Source organism: Athalia rosae, chromosome 1 (genome assembly GCF_917208135.1).
Source record: "Athalia rosae chromosome 1, iyAthRosa1.1, whole genome shotgun sequence".
NCBI classification, from domain to species: Eukaryota; Metazoa; Arthropoda; class Insecta; order Hymenoptera; family Athaliidae; genus Athalia; species Athalia rosae.
This window is the reverse complement of record NC_064026.1, coordinates 31,769,944-31,785,193: the sequence shown is the minus strand read 5'-3', so window position 1 is coordinate 31,785,193 and position 15,250 is coordinate 31,769,944. Positions and strand designations below refer to the sequence as shown.

The window sequence follows — 15,250 nt, the reverse complement described above, 5'->3', positions numbered from 1 at the left end:
ATTTTCCCAGGTGAACGAGAACCGAAATAAGATCTTTTCTCACGCTAACCAGACACGGGATGGGCATTCGACCGAAAGTGTGATTCACGTACCAAACGAGTCGTTATCCGGAGCAGAAAAAAATTCTAGTTTCACGCAACTAATTATTACTATATATTAGCCTTCGATGCAGGCATCGCGGGGTTAATTTATTAGGAGACTGAATCTATTCTTGCCTAGGATTCAGGCAGGCGTGCCCCAAACGATAGGATCTTGACCTATTGAACGGGCCCCGCCATTAAATTCGCGGGCATATCAAGCTTAATGGAGATGAAAGCACAGTTCAGAGTGCTGTGGGTACGTATAGATCACAAGAATTGATATTCTTTCATGTTATATACCCAGGTGTATATAGGTATATTAATTTCTCTCAACTCCGATTTACCGCAGTCGAACCGGGATGAGATGAAAATTGGACCGCGCGGAGAATTGTTTCGCGGCACGTTGAACGCAGAGTAATCAATTAGCCAACACGTCAATGGTAATTGGTATAGAGATCAATTGTATACGATGCGAGTGTTCCTATTCCACGAGATGATAATTCGATTTGTTTTGTACATAGTGATTGTTCGCGATCGGCAACGCGCGGCGATATAATCGAGTGTTGCACCGTTGACCCTTTCGCGCTGTTCGAGCGAAGACTTCACCCGACTTAAGGACCGAAATTTCGACGAAGAAAAAAGAAAGAGCACTTATAGAAATTTATCATCCGATTCAATATGACGCATGAACGTAAGATATGCCCGCTCCACCGTCCGACGCATCCGTAAAACCGATTGTTTTCGTTACACTTTTTATCTCCAATATTTTTTCGATGTTTATCCGGGGTCCTGTTTCCTCGAAAAGACTCGGAGACTGTAAGCTTCCTCCTTCAACGAGAGTCTACGAAGGACCGCCCGTGCCGCGTTCAATAATTATGTTCTTTAATGTGAGTCAAGTGGTCTTCGATGAGCCGATGTTGGGGTAAGACCGAAAAGCCTCTTGCCGAGTATTTAAATATAATTCGAAGGTCGTTCGTGTCGTTTTAATATTCGACGTTCGTGACGAATTTATTACAACTTTACTATTACATCGTAGGGAAAAATGAATATTTTCGCCGTCTTTCTGACGTAATATGGTATCCAATTGATCGGAGTTGATGGAATTCAAATGTCAACTTAACCAGTGGCTCCCGGAAGTGAACCATCAAGTTCAAGGAACAAAGGTTAATTCGTCGAAGCTGCCAGGTGTGAGTGATAACGTAGATGGAGTAATTATGCGTTACATCCAGCGTAGTGAATTTTCTGTTTTTTAAATTACACATCGCAGTGAAGGCTAGGACGCCAATCGAACGGAACACCGTGTACATTTTGAGTCAATGCGATTCAATGAATCCCTTGACTTTGTCACGCAGTCGACGTCATGTACCGTCCAAAAGTTCATTGCGAATAACGTTGAAAATTCTTCAGAAATTGTACGCTCGCGGTAACGTAGAAGATGCTCGATATCCGATAGGTATTAAATTAACGAGTTTCCGAAGATGAAAACTCCAGTCGAACGTCAGGTATAGTAGATACTACGTGAAATCCGATTAATGAAATTTTTAACTCGCGTACATCGATGTCAACAATCCCCAATTTTTGTATCCGGTCCGTTTCGATGACGCGATAATTTACTTTACACCCTCATCGAGTGAAGGGGATTACGGTCGCTGCGAAAAGCACGAATAACGAAAGGGACGAATAAGGTGGAACAATAAAACACAACGGAGCGATATTGAATGAAAAAAAGTCACCGAGCTCCATCAACGTGATTGTAACAGACGACCGCGCGACTAGCGTAACTCCTGGGGTGCTCGTCGTTCGTTACCGGTTGACTATCGCTCTTCCACATACCCTCGACCTAGACCTCGCTGTTTTTGCCGCCGCCGCCGCGTTGCCGCAGCCGCGTTGCTTTGGCGGGTAAACTCGCGAGGCATAAAAGAAGTCCCGGATGAATGCAAGGCCGGGGTAGTAGTTGCGCACGGCACGTGGTGGAAGTGCTCCGAAGACGGTATAAACCGAGAGGGTATATCGACCGACCCTAAAACCCGCCCCTAGGCCACATCGCTCGTCTCGCATCCCCACGTCGCCGACCTGCACCGCCATCCACCGCGCATAGGCACGATACAACCTCGATTTTATTTGCTATTTACCTATTTACCTATTCTTTATTTTCCGTGGTTATTTTCATTCTTTCCTTTTTTTTTTTTTTTGTTCGCCTACCTCGCCTTCTGCATAATGTTGGGCCGTACGGACGCCGAGTTACGATTCGCCCTTGAACATTGATTTCCGATGTTACACACGTCACCGCGAAATACTGAGGCACGGAATTTTTCTACTTCCTTATTTTCCTCTCTCTTTCTCTCTCCTGACACCTTTGAGTTACACCGTGTAAGCCCCGCTATCTCACGGGAACCAACCGTTCGCGTTTACTCGGGATATACTCTGGCCGCTTTTTATTGGATCGTAGCGTGCATGCTTGTCGCTGAGGCACCAACGTCATTTGCACACTATTCTTGCGAGAGTCGGGTGTCTTTCACATCTCGCGATACGCGCGTTTTTCGATACATGCGCAAAGATGAACAAAAAATCAACCCCTCCGATCACCTCGGGTACAAGGTCACAATTTCGATTTCTGGTCCCAAAATCGAGAAAAATCAAAGACCTCAGCCTTCCAAAAATCTCTGAAGATCAACGCCACGATACCAATCGATATTTTGCTCATATAGTTCTGAGATAACGCAATCGATCCTCTGCCGAATAATAGCGTTCGATCATCGGATGCGATTTCGGAAGGAAAAATCACGGCGAGTATTTTTTCCGTATAGAGTCAACCGTCTAGTTTCGATTGAGGAAAGGATTCGACGTTGGAATACGTCAAGGCTTTTGCGGATGACATAAAAGAAGCATTGAATTTCCACTACGGTTAACCTTTATTGAATTTCGCCACCGAAGACGCTATGCGATATTGATATGAAAAGCACGTTGAAGATTTTTATAAAACCTCAGCAATACCGTGAGCCGTGTGACCGACGGTTAAACCGGATCTGAAGCGAACGATTCCGAATGAATTTGCGAGACGTACGAGCATATTTCATTCTCGTAGAAGACTTTTCTATCTCAATGGCTTCTTCCGCGATCGGACGGCGCCGCTACTTTTACTCGACTTTACTTATTAACCTGACCTAGAACCCGATCTTTAAGTAGGCACTTGCAAATGCGAGGGGATGAACTTGAATATAACGCCACAGGCGGTTCTAACAATGGGAAACTTTTGTATTTCATGTTTTTTGCTTCTTTATTCCTTTCGTATTCATCGTGAATTTGCAAAAAATCTCAGATATGTATATATAAACGTATAGATACCTTATTCGTGTGTACCACGTATTATGTATAATTCACACAATCAGAAAGCGTTGAAAGCGATATTTCCACCACAGCAACGACTTACAGGGGCAAACTCGAATCCCCGTCATGCGAGTCGATTCGTATGTACGAGGCGGCGTTCCCAAGGGGTGAAAAAACCTCGAGGATCATCGTGTTATCGATCAGGTATTGCTGAATTGAATATTTTCACGGAAAACAAAAAAAGTCCTATGGTTCGAATCATCGTACAGATTCACGAACTATCGCGTATTACCGATGCTCATTGATCACAAAACTTGACGTTCACGCCCCGAAGTATCACCTTCTATTTTGTGAAAAACGAAGAAACTTCTCTTTCGAGCTGACAATGAGACGAGCATTGCGTTGCCATGTGCATAGGAATTTCATTCCATTCGGTACAACCCGCAGCGATGTAACAGAAACGGGAAATGTGCGGCGTATCATTTTCAATGTGTTCTTGTCAGCTGTAGACGAATAATTAGCACGATATTCATTTCACCCTACATAGGGTGTAATGCATTATATTTTAACGCAGCCCTCTAAAAGGTATGAAAAAAAATAAACTCGTTCGTTTGCAATTTTTCGGAACTGACTGGAGATGAATGAGCCCAAATATCCGTCACGCGTGTCACGCGCAGCACGGCCGGGCGGCCGTTTAACGCTTCGCAAAATTTTAGGGTCTCCCTTCGCGTTGCGGATCATGTTTGCGTACACATATTACACGTCGAAAGAAACTCGGGGATAGCTGCTACCTGTATTTACACGGTTTCATATGCGTCGGGGAAACAGGATCTTATGAATAAACCGACGGACGAATCCAACCCCCGTATTATAACGCGGGGTAGAAATCTCGATCGTCGGAGAGAACAAAATTGTACGAACGAATTAGCTCGCAAAAGTAGAGAAGTGGAAAACGAGGTACGAAGTCCGATACCATATAGTTTGCATGTAAAACCAGCCAACGACAAAATTTGCGATCTGATATTATATGCAATTAAACTCGCATTAGGTATATCGGCTAGAACTACGTTACCGTGGAACACACGTAACGCCAATTATATATATATATTGTCCAATCTGCTTCCGAAGTTCTATGTAAAGTAACCGCCTAGCCGTAGGGGAAACGTGATAAAGACAATTTAATTGATCCGGTGATTATATGTATGTATATATATTTTATATAGGTATGTAAATGAAAAATTTTCAGATTTTTTTCATTTTGTTTTTGCTCAATGACTCTCGTTTGTACGGCTGCCGAAGACTTTGAACGGGTTCGTCACGTGCGAAATAATGTCGAAGCTGCGAAAGCGATTGTGTTGCGAAACGTTTTGCGTCTTCTAATTACCCAGCGGTATGACGTGTGACGCAAGCGGGTCGGGATGGCGTGCAAGAGTTTGCGTGGCCGAAGACAATTCCGATGTTTCGGGGTGTGTCGGTGTACCTTGGGCAACGAGGCTACGGGTTGAACAGATCTCGTACGTGGCGAACCCCAATAACGGACTTTAATGCTCGCTTCCGTCTACTTATGATCCGAATCAACTCACCTGATTCCGGAATTCATGTTTCCTGTCTTACCCCCGTACGAGTAGAATCCGATATTGGAAAGAGATCGAACCATTCGACTTCCGGAGGAGATTTTTTCGGGATCTTGTCCTCGTCGGATCGATTGCACATTGACCGCCGTTAAATTTATCACCGAAACTGAATACCATTCCCATACAAACTAATGTCAACCTATTCCATCTACCCTAAACTAAAATTGCCTTGAAATATGATTCGATATTAACCACGCACTAGGGGAGACTCTTGTTTCCTGTAGGTGAGGTAAGCTCGTAAAATTGCTCGTAAACTATTCAGTTTATCGGTAGTCAGATTCGAGATAACGTTACACGAGCTCCCTCTTTTCCCTCAAAGAGCCACAACTTTAGCTCCGCAGTCCTAACAACGAAACGAACTCCAGAAACGGATGATTCAACTCTCAATTTCACGCAGCCTCGTATCAATTGTAAAAGTGAAGTTCGCTTTCGCTCTGATATCAAATCGTGCGCGAACTCTACTTTTTACCTCATAAAAATTCATCGATAACGCAATCCCACATGGTTTCACAAGTCAATTTCGACTCTTGTCCCGCCGATTCTTGTTGGGTCCTTTTATTTTCCACCGTTGATGTTACCGGGCGATATACCCCCTCGTCGCCATCGGGCCGGTCGATTTTAAAAATCCGAATGACTCGAAGAGCGTCGAAAAGCGTTGAAATTAGATCGCTTTCGTCGGAGCCCTTGCGAGACCTTCAAGTTTTCAGTCCTTGACATTTAAATCTATCTTCGTGTAACGCTACCCCGCCAGTCGGGTCATCCGTTGCGAGCGTTTTAGCTGGGTATAGTGTGACGTCATACCATAAAAGGTGAGAGAGAATCAATTTGCTGCTCGAATTAACCTCGTCGTAATACCGCACGTCCGTAAATGTCTGCGTTCGGATGTACGATACGTGTAACGTATATCTGAGGGACGAAACCGTCCCGCTCACCGTTTTGTTCAAGTATACCGTATGCGGTGGGGTATATTCATACTTGTGTATTATACGTATACTTCCATCCACTGCGAAGTATCCATTTTACCGGCATCTTATATTTCCACTTGATAGCCCCCGCGAGATCTTCGCTGAAAAAGTTTTTGGACCCCATCCAAAAGTGACTAATATAATCGTTCAACCAGGAGTGTTTGATTTTACCCTGTGGGTCGGGCGCTCCCGCCGAATTTTATTTGTCGCACGTAGAAAATTGTCTCCCGTTTGATTTCTCAGGGTGAGGAAAAAAGGTGGGGGGAAAATTAATCAGTCCAACTATATTACCATTTCCTGAGATGAAATCTCGTTCGCGTCTTGCCCCGTTAATTAATTCAAGACACCAGATCAAAGCGGACGGAGGCTTGAAATCTTGGCATTTCGCTCGAAAAGGACTTACGGATTTAAGTAGATGATTTCTGCGGTAGACATCGCTAATTACCAATTACCATTTGCAAAGGTACCGACTAATTTAGCGGTGCAGACCGAATTCAATTCTGGAACAGTCTCCGAATTTGTGCGAGGTAATTAAACCCGGAAGTAGCTACCGTCCAGTGACGGGTATTTCGATCTCGTAGAAACTCTCAAAAACTGTCGGTAGAATGAGGGGGGGGGGGGGGGGGGGGAATTAGTGTCATCAAATGATTACCGAACTTGGAGAAATCGCTGAAACTTTTCGACTTAATTTTTCTTAATTATATTAAAGGAAAAAAATCTCACCCGTCAGGAATACCGTCGTCTATTCGAATATTGATTTTAAAATTGGTAATTTGCATGAGCTCTCATCAGAGCCGGTCTGCCTTTCGTCGTCGATCCGTCACGTGGCGAATCGCGTAAGGAATTTCTTGACTGCGGTGTACGGCGAGTGAAATAAGTTTAATTTCGAGGCTCTCGCGTATAATGTAGGTGGGAGGAAGGCGTAGGTATACGTATGTATATTTAACACACATGGAGATGTTGGCGCGTTGCTTGCTCCGGTGCCAACCAATAAGACGTGAACAATTACAGGACCTCCCCAAATCCCCTGATATCCCAGGGGTTTAGTTTCGCGTGGTATTATATCTCTATATCCGAATGGCTGGAAACTAGGGACTGGGACGCAAACTATAGGGCAATGTATAAAGTCCTCGTATAACCACCCACCGACTCGTATGCATACGTAACTCGGAATTACCAGTTTATCAAAATCTTTTTTTCTTCCTACCTCGCCCGAGGAGATTGGGATAACCTTTATTCTCCACCAACGCGTTGCGTGGAAGTAAATGAAAATTCATTACCGAAATGTTTTTGTCAGGGGGGGGTGGGGGGGGGGGGGGGGGGCGTGAGACGAGATGCACATAAATCCAACCGAACGTAGGGGATACAGATCTGCAGACACCGCGCGACACGTGTTTATTGGCTTTCGAGCTGTCGCGAAAGGCGTCGCGAGGCTTCGGGTGAGAAAACCAATCATTGATTTATTGGCATACCCTCGTCCGTACGGCGAAAATTTTATTGTATCGGCCACGTTACGTTTGACTTCTGTATGGCCTGTGTAGAGAAATCGTCCCGCGGAATCCTCTTACCGCGGGGTGCCAGAAGTGAAAACTCGTCCGACCCCACCGTGTCCCCCGCCAACGGGGCGCACTGATAAATTCTCATTCCATATTCGGTTAACGCCACTCACAATCAGATTATATCCACGCGCGTTCGACGGTTCGTAAAGGGTGTTCATACGCGATAACGGGAGAAAAAGCTGATCCTGCGGGAACGTCGTACGAACGAAAACAAGAAACGTTGCGAAAATCTGTAAATTTATCTTGGCATACGATGACCCCGGATTATCGTTGGCGGGACGAGGTCCGGTCCGGTTGGACTCCGAGCTTTCGGGCTACGGAAATTAGTGCTTGAGTTCAGAGATCGCTGCATAAATTCTGCTCGCTTATCCTGAAAATTTGCATATAACCGTGCCACGTGGAAGTGCATTTTCGCGTAGTTGGAAGCGCAAGAGTGTCTAAATCGTAGTACGTTTCTCTTCCGTATTACACCCGTACAACGTACGTACGTACATACGTGTACGGATGCCGACTACCTTTCGGTGTGTATATCTTACTCGTCGAAATACCGTCGCGAGAACCGCCGTTCCGTCGTATTCCCTTCCGGCTTCTCCACTTCACGGAACAAGGACTTATATGAAGGAGAGAACTTTTCCTGAAGCAAACCAGGAAGGAAATAAAGAGGAAGGAAGGCGAGTGTCAGAAAGCTAAATAAAAAAAAAAAAAAAGGAACGAAAAGAAAAAAGAAAAGAAAAGAAAAGAAAAGAGGTTAAAGCTTATCCGAGCTTATCGTTTATCCGCCCCGGTATAGATTCCCGAGGCAAGGCCCTGGGGCAAGGCAATTTCTGGAATACTCGAAGAAAGTTGGCCTAATCGAAATTAATTTCTGCACCCGGCATCACAAGTTTGAACGAAGCTACCTGTCCATGTGCTTTCCCGATACCATTTCATCCATATTTATACATGACTATATACTTCATCAAAGAAGTCAAACTTTTATCACAATCTCGAGGTCAGTCGCACGCAAGGTCGCACATCACGAGCTCTCATACCTCCGAGAATTTAGCCCTCCAAGTTTGGAATTTTCAATTCTTTGTGTTTTTGGCGATCGCTTGCACGTTACTCGCACATGTTCGAACGACTCGCAATTTTACGAAATGTAGAGTACCGGGCTTGGGTGAAAAATTTATTCTTCAAATTCCGAATATCGTGTGCTCGTGGCGACGAAAATCCCGGTTGTACAAACGTATCGTGCGAACGAATGTAAAAAGAATACGGAAAATTTCAAACCCGAGGGTCCAACTTCACACGAGTCACAAAGTCAAGGTGTAAATTCTTTGCCACTCCGGAGGTGGTCTAATGGAATTGTCGATGGGTGGGAGTCGGTGCACATGATCGGAGTACGTTGTCTCATGAATTTATGTAGTACACACTACGCTCCAAGTTTTTATTGGTTTAAAAATAGTTTGAACAATTCCTTTGTTGTTAAATAAGTACGCGTGCGTGAAATATTGATTTAATCGTGAAATTGTTTTCGTACGGATGAATCACTCGCGGTCGTCGTAATTCGCGACATAATGCGTTGAATGAAAATTGACCCATTATGAGTCGATTGTTTTTAATATGTCATTTATGGTACACCTCTACTCTGATTGTAACGCGGTAGGTAGCGATATAATTTCTATGCTTATTCAGACTCGATAACAATTTCCAGTCGATCTGTTTTCTCGTTTTTCATTAGCTCCGAGCGTTTTGGAGATACGGTTATTGTCACCGACGTTACGGCTCCCATAATTTTCAATAGATTGAAAAATGTCCCCGCAACGAACGATTGTATAGGATAAAGGTCGGGCATATCTTTCGGTGCGTTTTCAAAGTCTCGGCGTAATCTTCTCGTGCGGGGCTCTGGTCACGTGACCCCGTGACGTGACCGTATAAATATCAACGGCCGAGAAGTGGCGGATTTTTATATCCCGTGCACATGTGAAGTTTCACGATTTTTCAGCATTACCCGAACCCTCAGAATTCACGTATTGGATCGTATTAGCCTGGAAACGCTTTCATATGTCTGGAATAAAAAATGTCATTTCGGACTCGCTGGTGAATACGTAATAATTCCATTTTGAACTCGTCTCTCTCTCTCGGTCACGGCTCTGCGAGTTCGATTACACGGTAGTCTCTGCACGGACGTGTTTGACAGGATGCGTTATTCGACGTATAAATCCGTAATGACTTTTCGCGATTTGACGTTCGGTCCTCATTTGTGTACACACCATGAGTTGATTTGATCTGTCAATTCATTCGCCGTGACATACATGTGGAATGATAGCGTTATCGGTGGGAGATATATTATTGCATCAGTTATAATATCGAATTTCCAATTTTACTTCTGGCCGATCGAAATTCACGTCCAACTGGCGGAACTTGAATAATGTAGATGTGAAATTGATCAACTTGCACATGGAAAATAATAAATTTTGAAAATCCAGATTTATACTCGCTGGCAAACGTGACATTTCATTCCCTGAATTTTCGTTCGATCGAGAATGAGGAATATTTATTTCAACACGGGTTTGAAAATCCCGGGTGTCGCGTGGAGCTTTTATAGAATTATACACTTATCAACGCTCGTCCGGTACAAAATCTATGAGACTAACGATAGCGGAGCTTGCAGCTTACGTTTCTGCGACGTTCATACCGACCTGTGGTTAAAGCGCCTGGGAAATGGCCGTGGTAAGCGTTACCGTTGCCAGGGATTTCCTTTACCGACTTATCCTCGTGCAGCATCAACGTATTTAAAATTCGAACGCTAAAAAACAGGTATCGCACCGTTCGCAGAGAAAAATTGTAGATTTTTCGTGATCTGCAGTCGTGCAAACTTTGCAATTATTGAAAATTCACTCGAAGTGTTTATAAAACGATTCGAACCGTACTTGATTTTGATTAATTTGATTACTCCATCCCCTGCGTTAATCGAACGTATAAACGAGCGCTCAACCCCGGTTCACCGGGTCAATCGATTCTAATTGGATCATCGTGAAAAATCAAGAAATCCTTCCCATTGCGAAATAAATATCCTCATCGGCAATACCCGTTAATTGTTCATATATATGTTGTTACTGTTACATATATTAAAAAAAAAAAAAATCATCTATAGGCTTGCAAACGACGAGCGAGTAATATCGCGAATGTTTTTGAACTCCTCGTTTTATCCGCCATCGACTCCTTGCTCTGAGAAAAGTTGAATCCGCCTTGGGCATTTTTCTGGCTTTACACGTGAAAATCAAAGGACCAGATAATGTGCGTTGTTTCGCTAAAACATCGCAAATATACACGGTAGAGCTCGGCCTATAACCGACCGCACGACGACGTGGGCATAAAGTGAGGAATGTCATTAATTAGACGCCGGATTTGAATCCCGGCCAATTCAAATTCTGGATTCAGGTCAACCGACAGAGTGTCTGCGCGCACCTGTACACACATATATAATTCATACTTATATTCCCCCTGGAATATACGGTACATTAATTTGTTAACGCAACGCAGGAATTTCTAGTGCTATTTTCAAGTCAGAAGCGATTCCTATTTTTCAGCCGATCTACAACCATGTTTCATCTCACTTACGTACACCTATCATACGTATGTATCTACGTACATTCTGCCATGATTAACAAGTGTATTTGGAGACCCCGAACCTCCGAGTGTAAACTGTAAGTCATTCGTCAAAATTCACCACACCTTGCATCCGATCCAATATAAATCACGGTCGTATTATCATCGCGATTCGGAGTTGCATTTCGGATGCAGCATACGAAGATATTAGTCTCAAGTACGCGCTCGGCGGCGGTTGAATCATTCGTCCGTTGCACGGGTACGGTGTCGCATTTCTGCCAAATTGATGTAGGTACGGAGAAATTTGAGAGACCTGATTCAGCTGTACAGGTATAAGGTACATACGTACGTACGTAGATAGATGTAGGCAAGTGGACTTCGCGTCGAGGATAGGACTACGTAGGATTTCATTACATAAATCTCTTTATATGAGCGTGGGATTTTAATCACGCTTGAAAATTAAGGAGCGGAAACGAGGTGAAATTATAATTGCTGGCCGCAAAACTGATGAATAACATTTTCCAACCGACATCTCGTTAACGCTGAATTGTAATTGCTGAATGTACGTGAAAATTACACCTCTATATAACCTGTAATCCCGACCTACGACATGCGCCGTCAAAGTTTATGAAAAATATAAATCCGCACGAACTCGCGGGCGAACGGATACCCTGGAATGTGAATCGTGGACGACTCGGATAGCGGAACAAAAAGAACCTTGATCCACTTGGTTTGAAATATTCTGGGGATCATTTTTATCGCTCGTGATTTTCGACGATAACCTTTATAATCGAGCTATTATTTAAGACTTTGTTATCGTATAGCCGCGGATTTCTCAACCGCAGAAACGTACGAGTCGAAGAATTTACGGTTCCGTGGAAATATCATATAGGTACCGAATTCACTATTTCTGTCCACCGCGGCCGAGGGTACGCGTTCTCATTCGTTTTCGCTTCTAGTAGGTGCGGATCTCTTCGGATCTAACCTTTGTCTCTTATTTCGTTGTCCCGGCGGATGTTGAGTCACGTAAGATTTTCTTCGTATAAATCTTAATAATCTTGTCTTATTGCCAAAATGGATGTCGCGAGGCTTCGTATTTCCGGCGTCCATGTCCACTGCGGTATTCGGATGACGTTACACCGATGTCGAATGTTCGGTCGTATGTATTACCCAACATTTACGGATTCATTTAAACTTCAATTAGCGACGTTTCAGTCGTAAAATGATCACCCAGCTGCGGTCCCGTTTGCCGAATCATTAAAACCTGCGCATATTGCTTCTCGGCCGCGGATACCCAAGGTACCCCTCAATGACCGCGTAAATGTTAACGCAAATTAACGACGATCGCTTATTGCAATGTAACGAAGGGGGTTCTTGCATAATCGTGAAATACACTTTTCACGTGCAAATATAATTGTGGAAATGGATAAACGCGATAATAATGTCCGATAATAATCACAACGGTAATTAGAAAACTAGTCTGACAGAAAACTTTTTGCGAAAAAACAAAAAAAACCAGGAAAAAACGAATCATCGTCTCTTATTTCGACTTCCGAACGACGGGATCTTCGAATCATGCACGCTCCGATGGCGAGACATGATCCAATTCGCAAAGTTCCCTCCGATTCGTATACGTGCGGATTCGAATGAAAGACAAGATCAATAGCTTTTTCAATTCTCAGTGATGTAAATACCGGTATACCTATACCTCGTACACTCACTTGCGTTTGATCTTCAAAGTTCATAAGTACGGAATAGGAGTAGGTACGGAGATGAAAGTGAAAAAATGTCACTGCATCGCGTGCATTTGACCGTCGTCGTCGTCGTCGTCGTAGTCCCTCAGGAACGGTGAGGTAAATGACATGCAATCTGCCGCTGCTTTGCGACGGTTGATTTGACCTGATCCTATTCGTAATTGCGTTGATTGAATATTTTGGAATTTTTTTCTCCCTCAATTTCGAATAAAACCGCCGATAAATGTCGCGTGTAGTTTGTGACCCTCGTATAATGACTCGGAGCGAAAATTTCCTGTTTTACGTGTGTATACAGATACAGAGAGAAATGAATAAATAAAATACAACGGACGCGGTCAGTCCGAAACGAACGGCGTATAAATTTATAACTATAATACCTCAGATGTGTAGCGGCTGACAAGTAGCTCTAAATTTTGCACCGCATACTAGCTCTTGAGGTTGAACGAATGTCGTCGTTGAAGTTATTGAGATAAATTCGAAGTTATTCGGATAAATATGTGGTCCGGCGTTCGAAGCTGTTTTCTCAAACTTTACGGAACACGTATAGATGAAAGTAAAAATTTGTCGAAAAACGAGGGTTGGTCGGAACGCGACGCGAATTCTCAACGACTTCTACTACGAAGTAAGCAGAAAGCTCGCCATAGCTGCCGAGGTAACGGAGAAAAGATGGAGGGTTCAGATTAACGTGAAAAATCGTCGACGCGGTTCACGTTTGCTGTATCCTTACGGATGCAGCGGTAACGTCACGGCAACGTCATTTGTGAACATGTGCAGTAACCGCAAACAAAAAGAAAGAAAGAAAGAAAGAAAAAAGAAGAGAAAAATCGTTGAAAACGTGCAGTCGTAGGTGGATATCTACACGGGAGAGCGGTCAAAGAAAATCAAATAAACGTCGTAGGAGCGAGAATAGCAACGGTGTTGAAAATAATCTCCGAGATTCTATAAATACAATAAGACATTCAGTCTTGAGTGGTGCGTCGTGATGCTCAGATGGTTATCTCTTCATTCCTTCTCTAAACATCGATTAATTCATTTATTTATCAACCATCGATCCTACTCTCGTACGCTATTGGTGAACGCTCGTGTTTCCAAGTATCGCGCAGTGATTGTTTGCACGCCGAAGAGATTGTTACGCAGCTTATTCAGCAGTAATAGCTCGATCAACGTGTTTTCAAATTTATTCTAATACGATGTGTCGATCATTGAATCCGAATCATGAGCTCCGTTGAAAACAATCGATTCTGTCGTTTCTCTGTACATCGGTTCGTCGATTAACGAAATGTGAAGCCGTTGACTCGTTTTTTTTCTTTCTTTTCTTTCCATCTTCTATTTTTTTCGCAAATTTCGAACGACGGTAGGGTGAAATTGCAACATGTCATCGAGAAAGTTCGTTACAGTTGAGCTAAAATTTTCTGCCAATTGATTTATCGGCAATTAAATATTTGGATAAAGTATGGCAAAACCGGAGGCTTGAATGCCGTTTGAATGTATGCGTATTCGTATGATGTTTCGCGTGCCAAGTGGGGCTTATAAATTGACGAAAATCATTGTCGGAAAATAAACATCAAACAAAAATGGAAAAGCTCAGCATGGCTGAGGTTATGCGTCGCAAGGACAAGCGACGCAGACGGGGATGGACGGTGGTGGTTGGTCACGAAATTCGGTAATACGAAAAATTAAAAATAAAATAGATTTTTTCTCTTGCTCGAGTCTCGCAAGTATAACGTTTCCCGCGCAAAAGTTGAGCTTTGGAATTATCGGGAGAAATTCAGTTCGAGCTTTTCCGGAATTTCAGCCACATCCACCCGCTGGCCAATCTGTTGCCACGATCGGAGTTGGGCTTCGATAATTAACAACCTTGTATACCGGATTACCCGATGAATAGATATCGATCAAGTTTAGAAACTTCCGAGTCCGATATAACAAGAATAATAATCGAACTTTCAGATTCGTACGAAAACTGTTTTTTCATTTTTTCTTCGTTGTTTGTTTCAGGTAAGTTAAATCTTCGAAAAGCTGTTACCGATGCCTGACGTTTGACAAAAAAAAAATTGTTCGTTCATTCGTCTAGCGGTCAAGTAAGTGAAATAATTTTTTAGGTAATTATATTGCTCGGGATTAAATTTTTTTTTTCCCCTCCCAAGTGCGAACATGTGCAGTTCTTCGACTGCAGAATTTTTTTTTCTAAACAAGACCTATGACTTTTCAACACTTGCTCGTACTTTATTTATTCGAGCGTTGATTCGCTCGCATTATATCGTGAACAATAAGCTCATTCAAGATACGCATTATACTTACGATGTATTTTTACATTTTTATTGCTATGAAAACGCAGATAAT

At 43.2% G+C, this 15,250-nt stretch overlaps 1 protein-coding gene across 10 annotated transcripts in view; it reads left to right on the top strand.

Moving 5' to 3' along the window:
- Window positions 1-15,250, top strand: part of LOC105691578 (cAMP-specific 3',5'-cyclic phosphodiesterase) — a 290,405-nt gene that overhangs the window by 133,880 nt on the left and 141,275 nt on the right. Inside the window, exon 1 of one of the 10 annotated variants that reach the window (XM_025746559.2) lies at window positions 13,888-14,573. The exons of the other annotated variants lie outside the window; for them this stretch is intronic. Coding sequence (XP_025602344.1) covers window positions 14,485-14,573 — 89 coding nt within the window. The 5' untranslated portion in view covers window positions 13,888-14,484. Of the gene's footprint in view, window positions 1-13,887; window positions 14,574-15,250 lie in introns of those variants that run through there. 10 annotated transcript variants of the gene reach the window in all.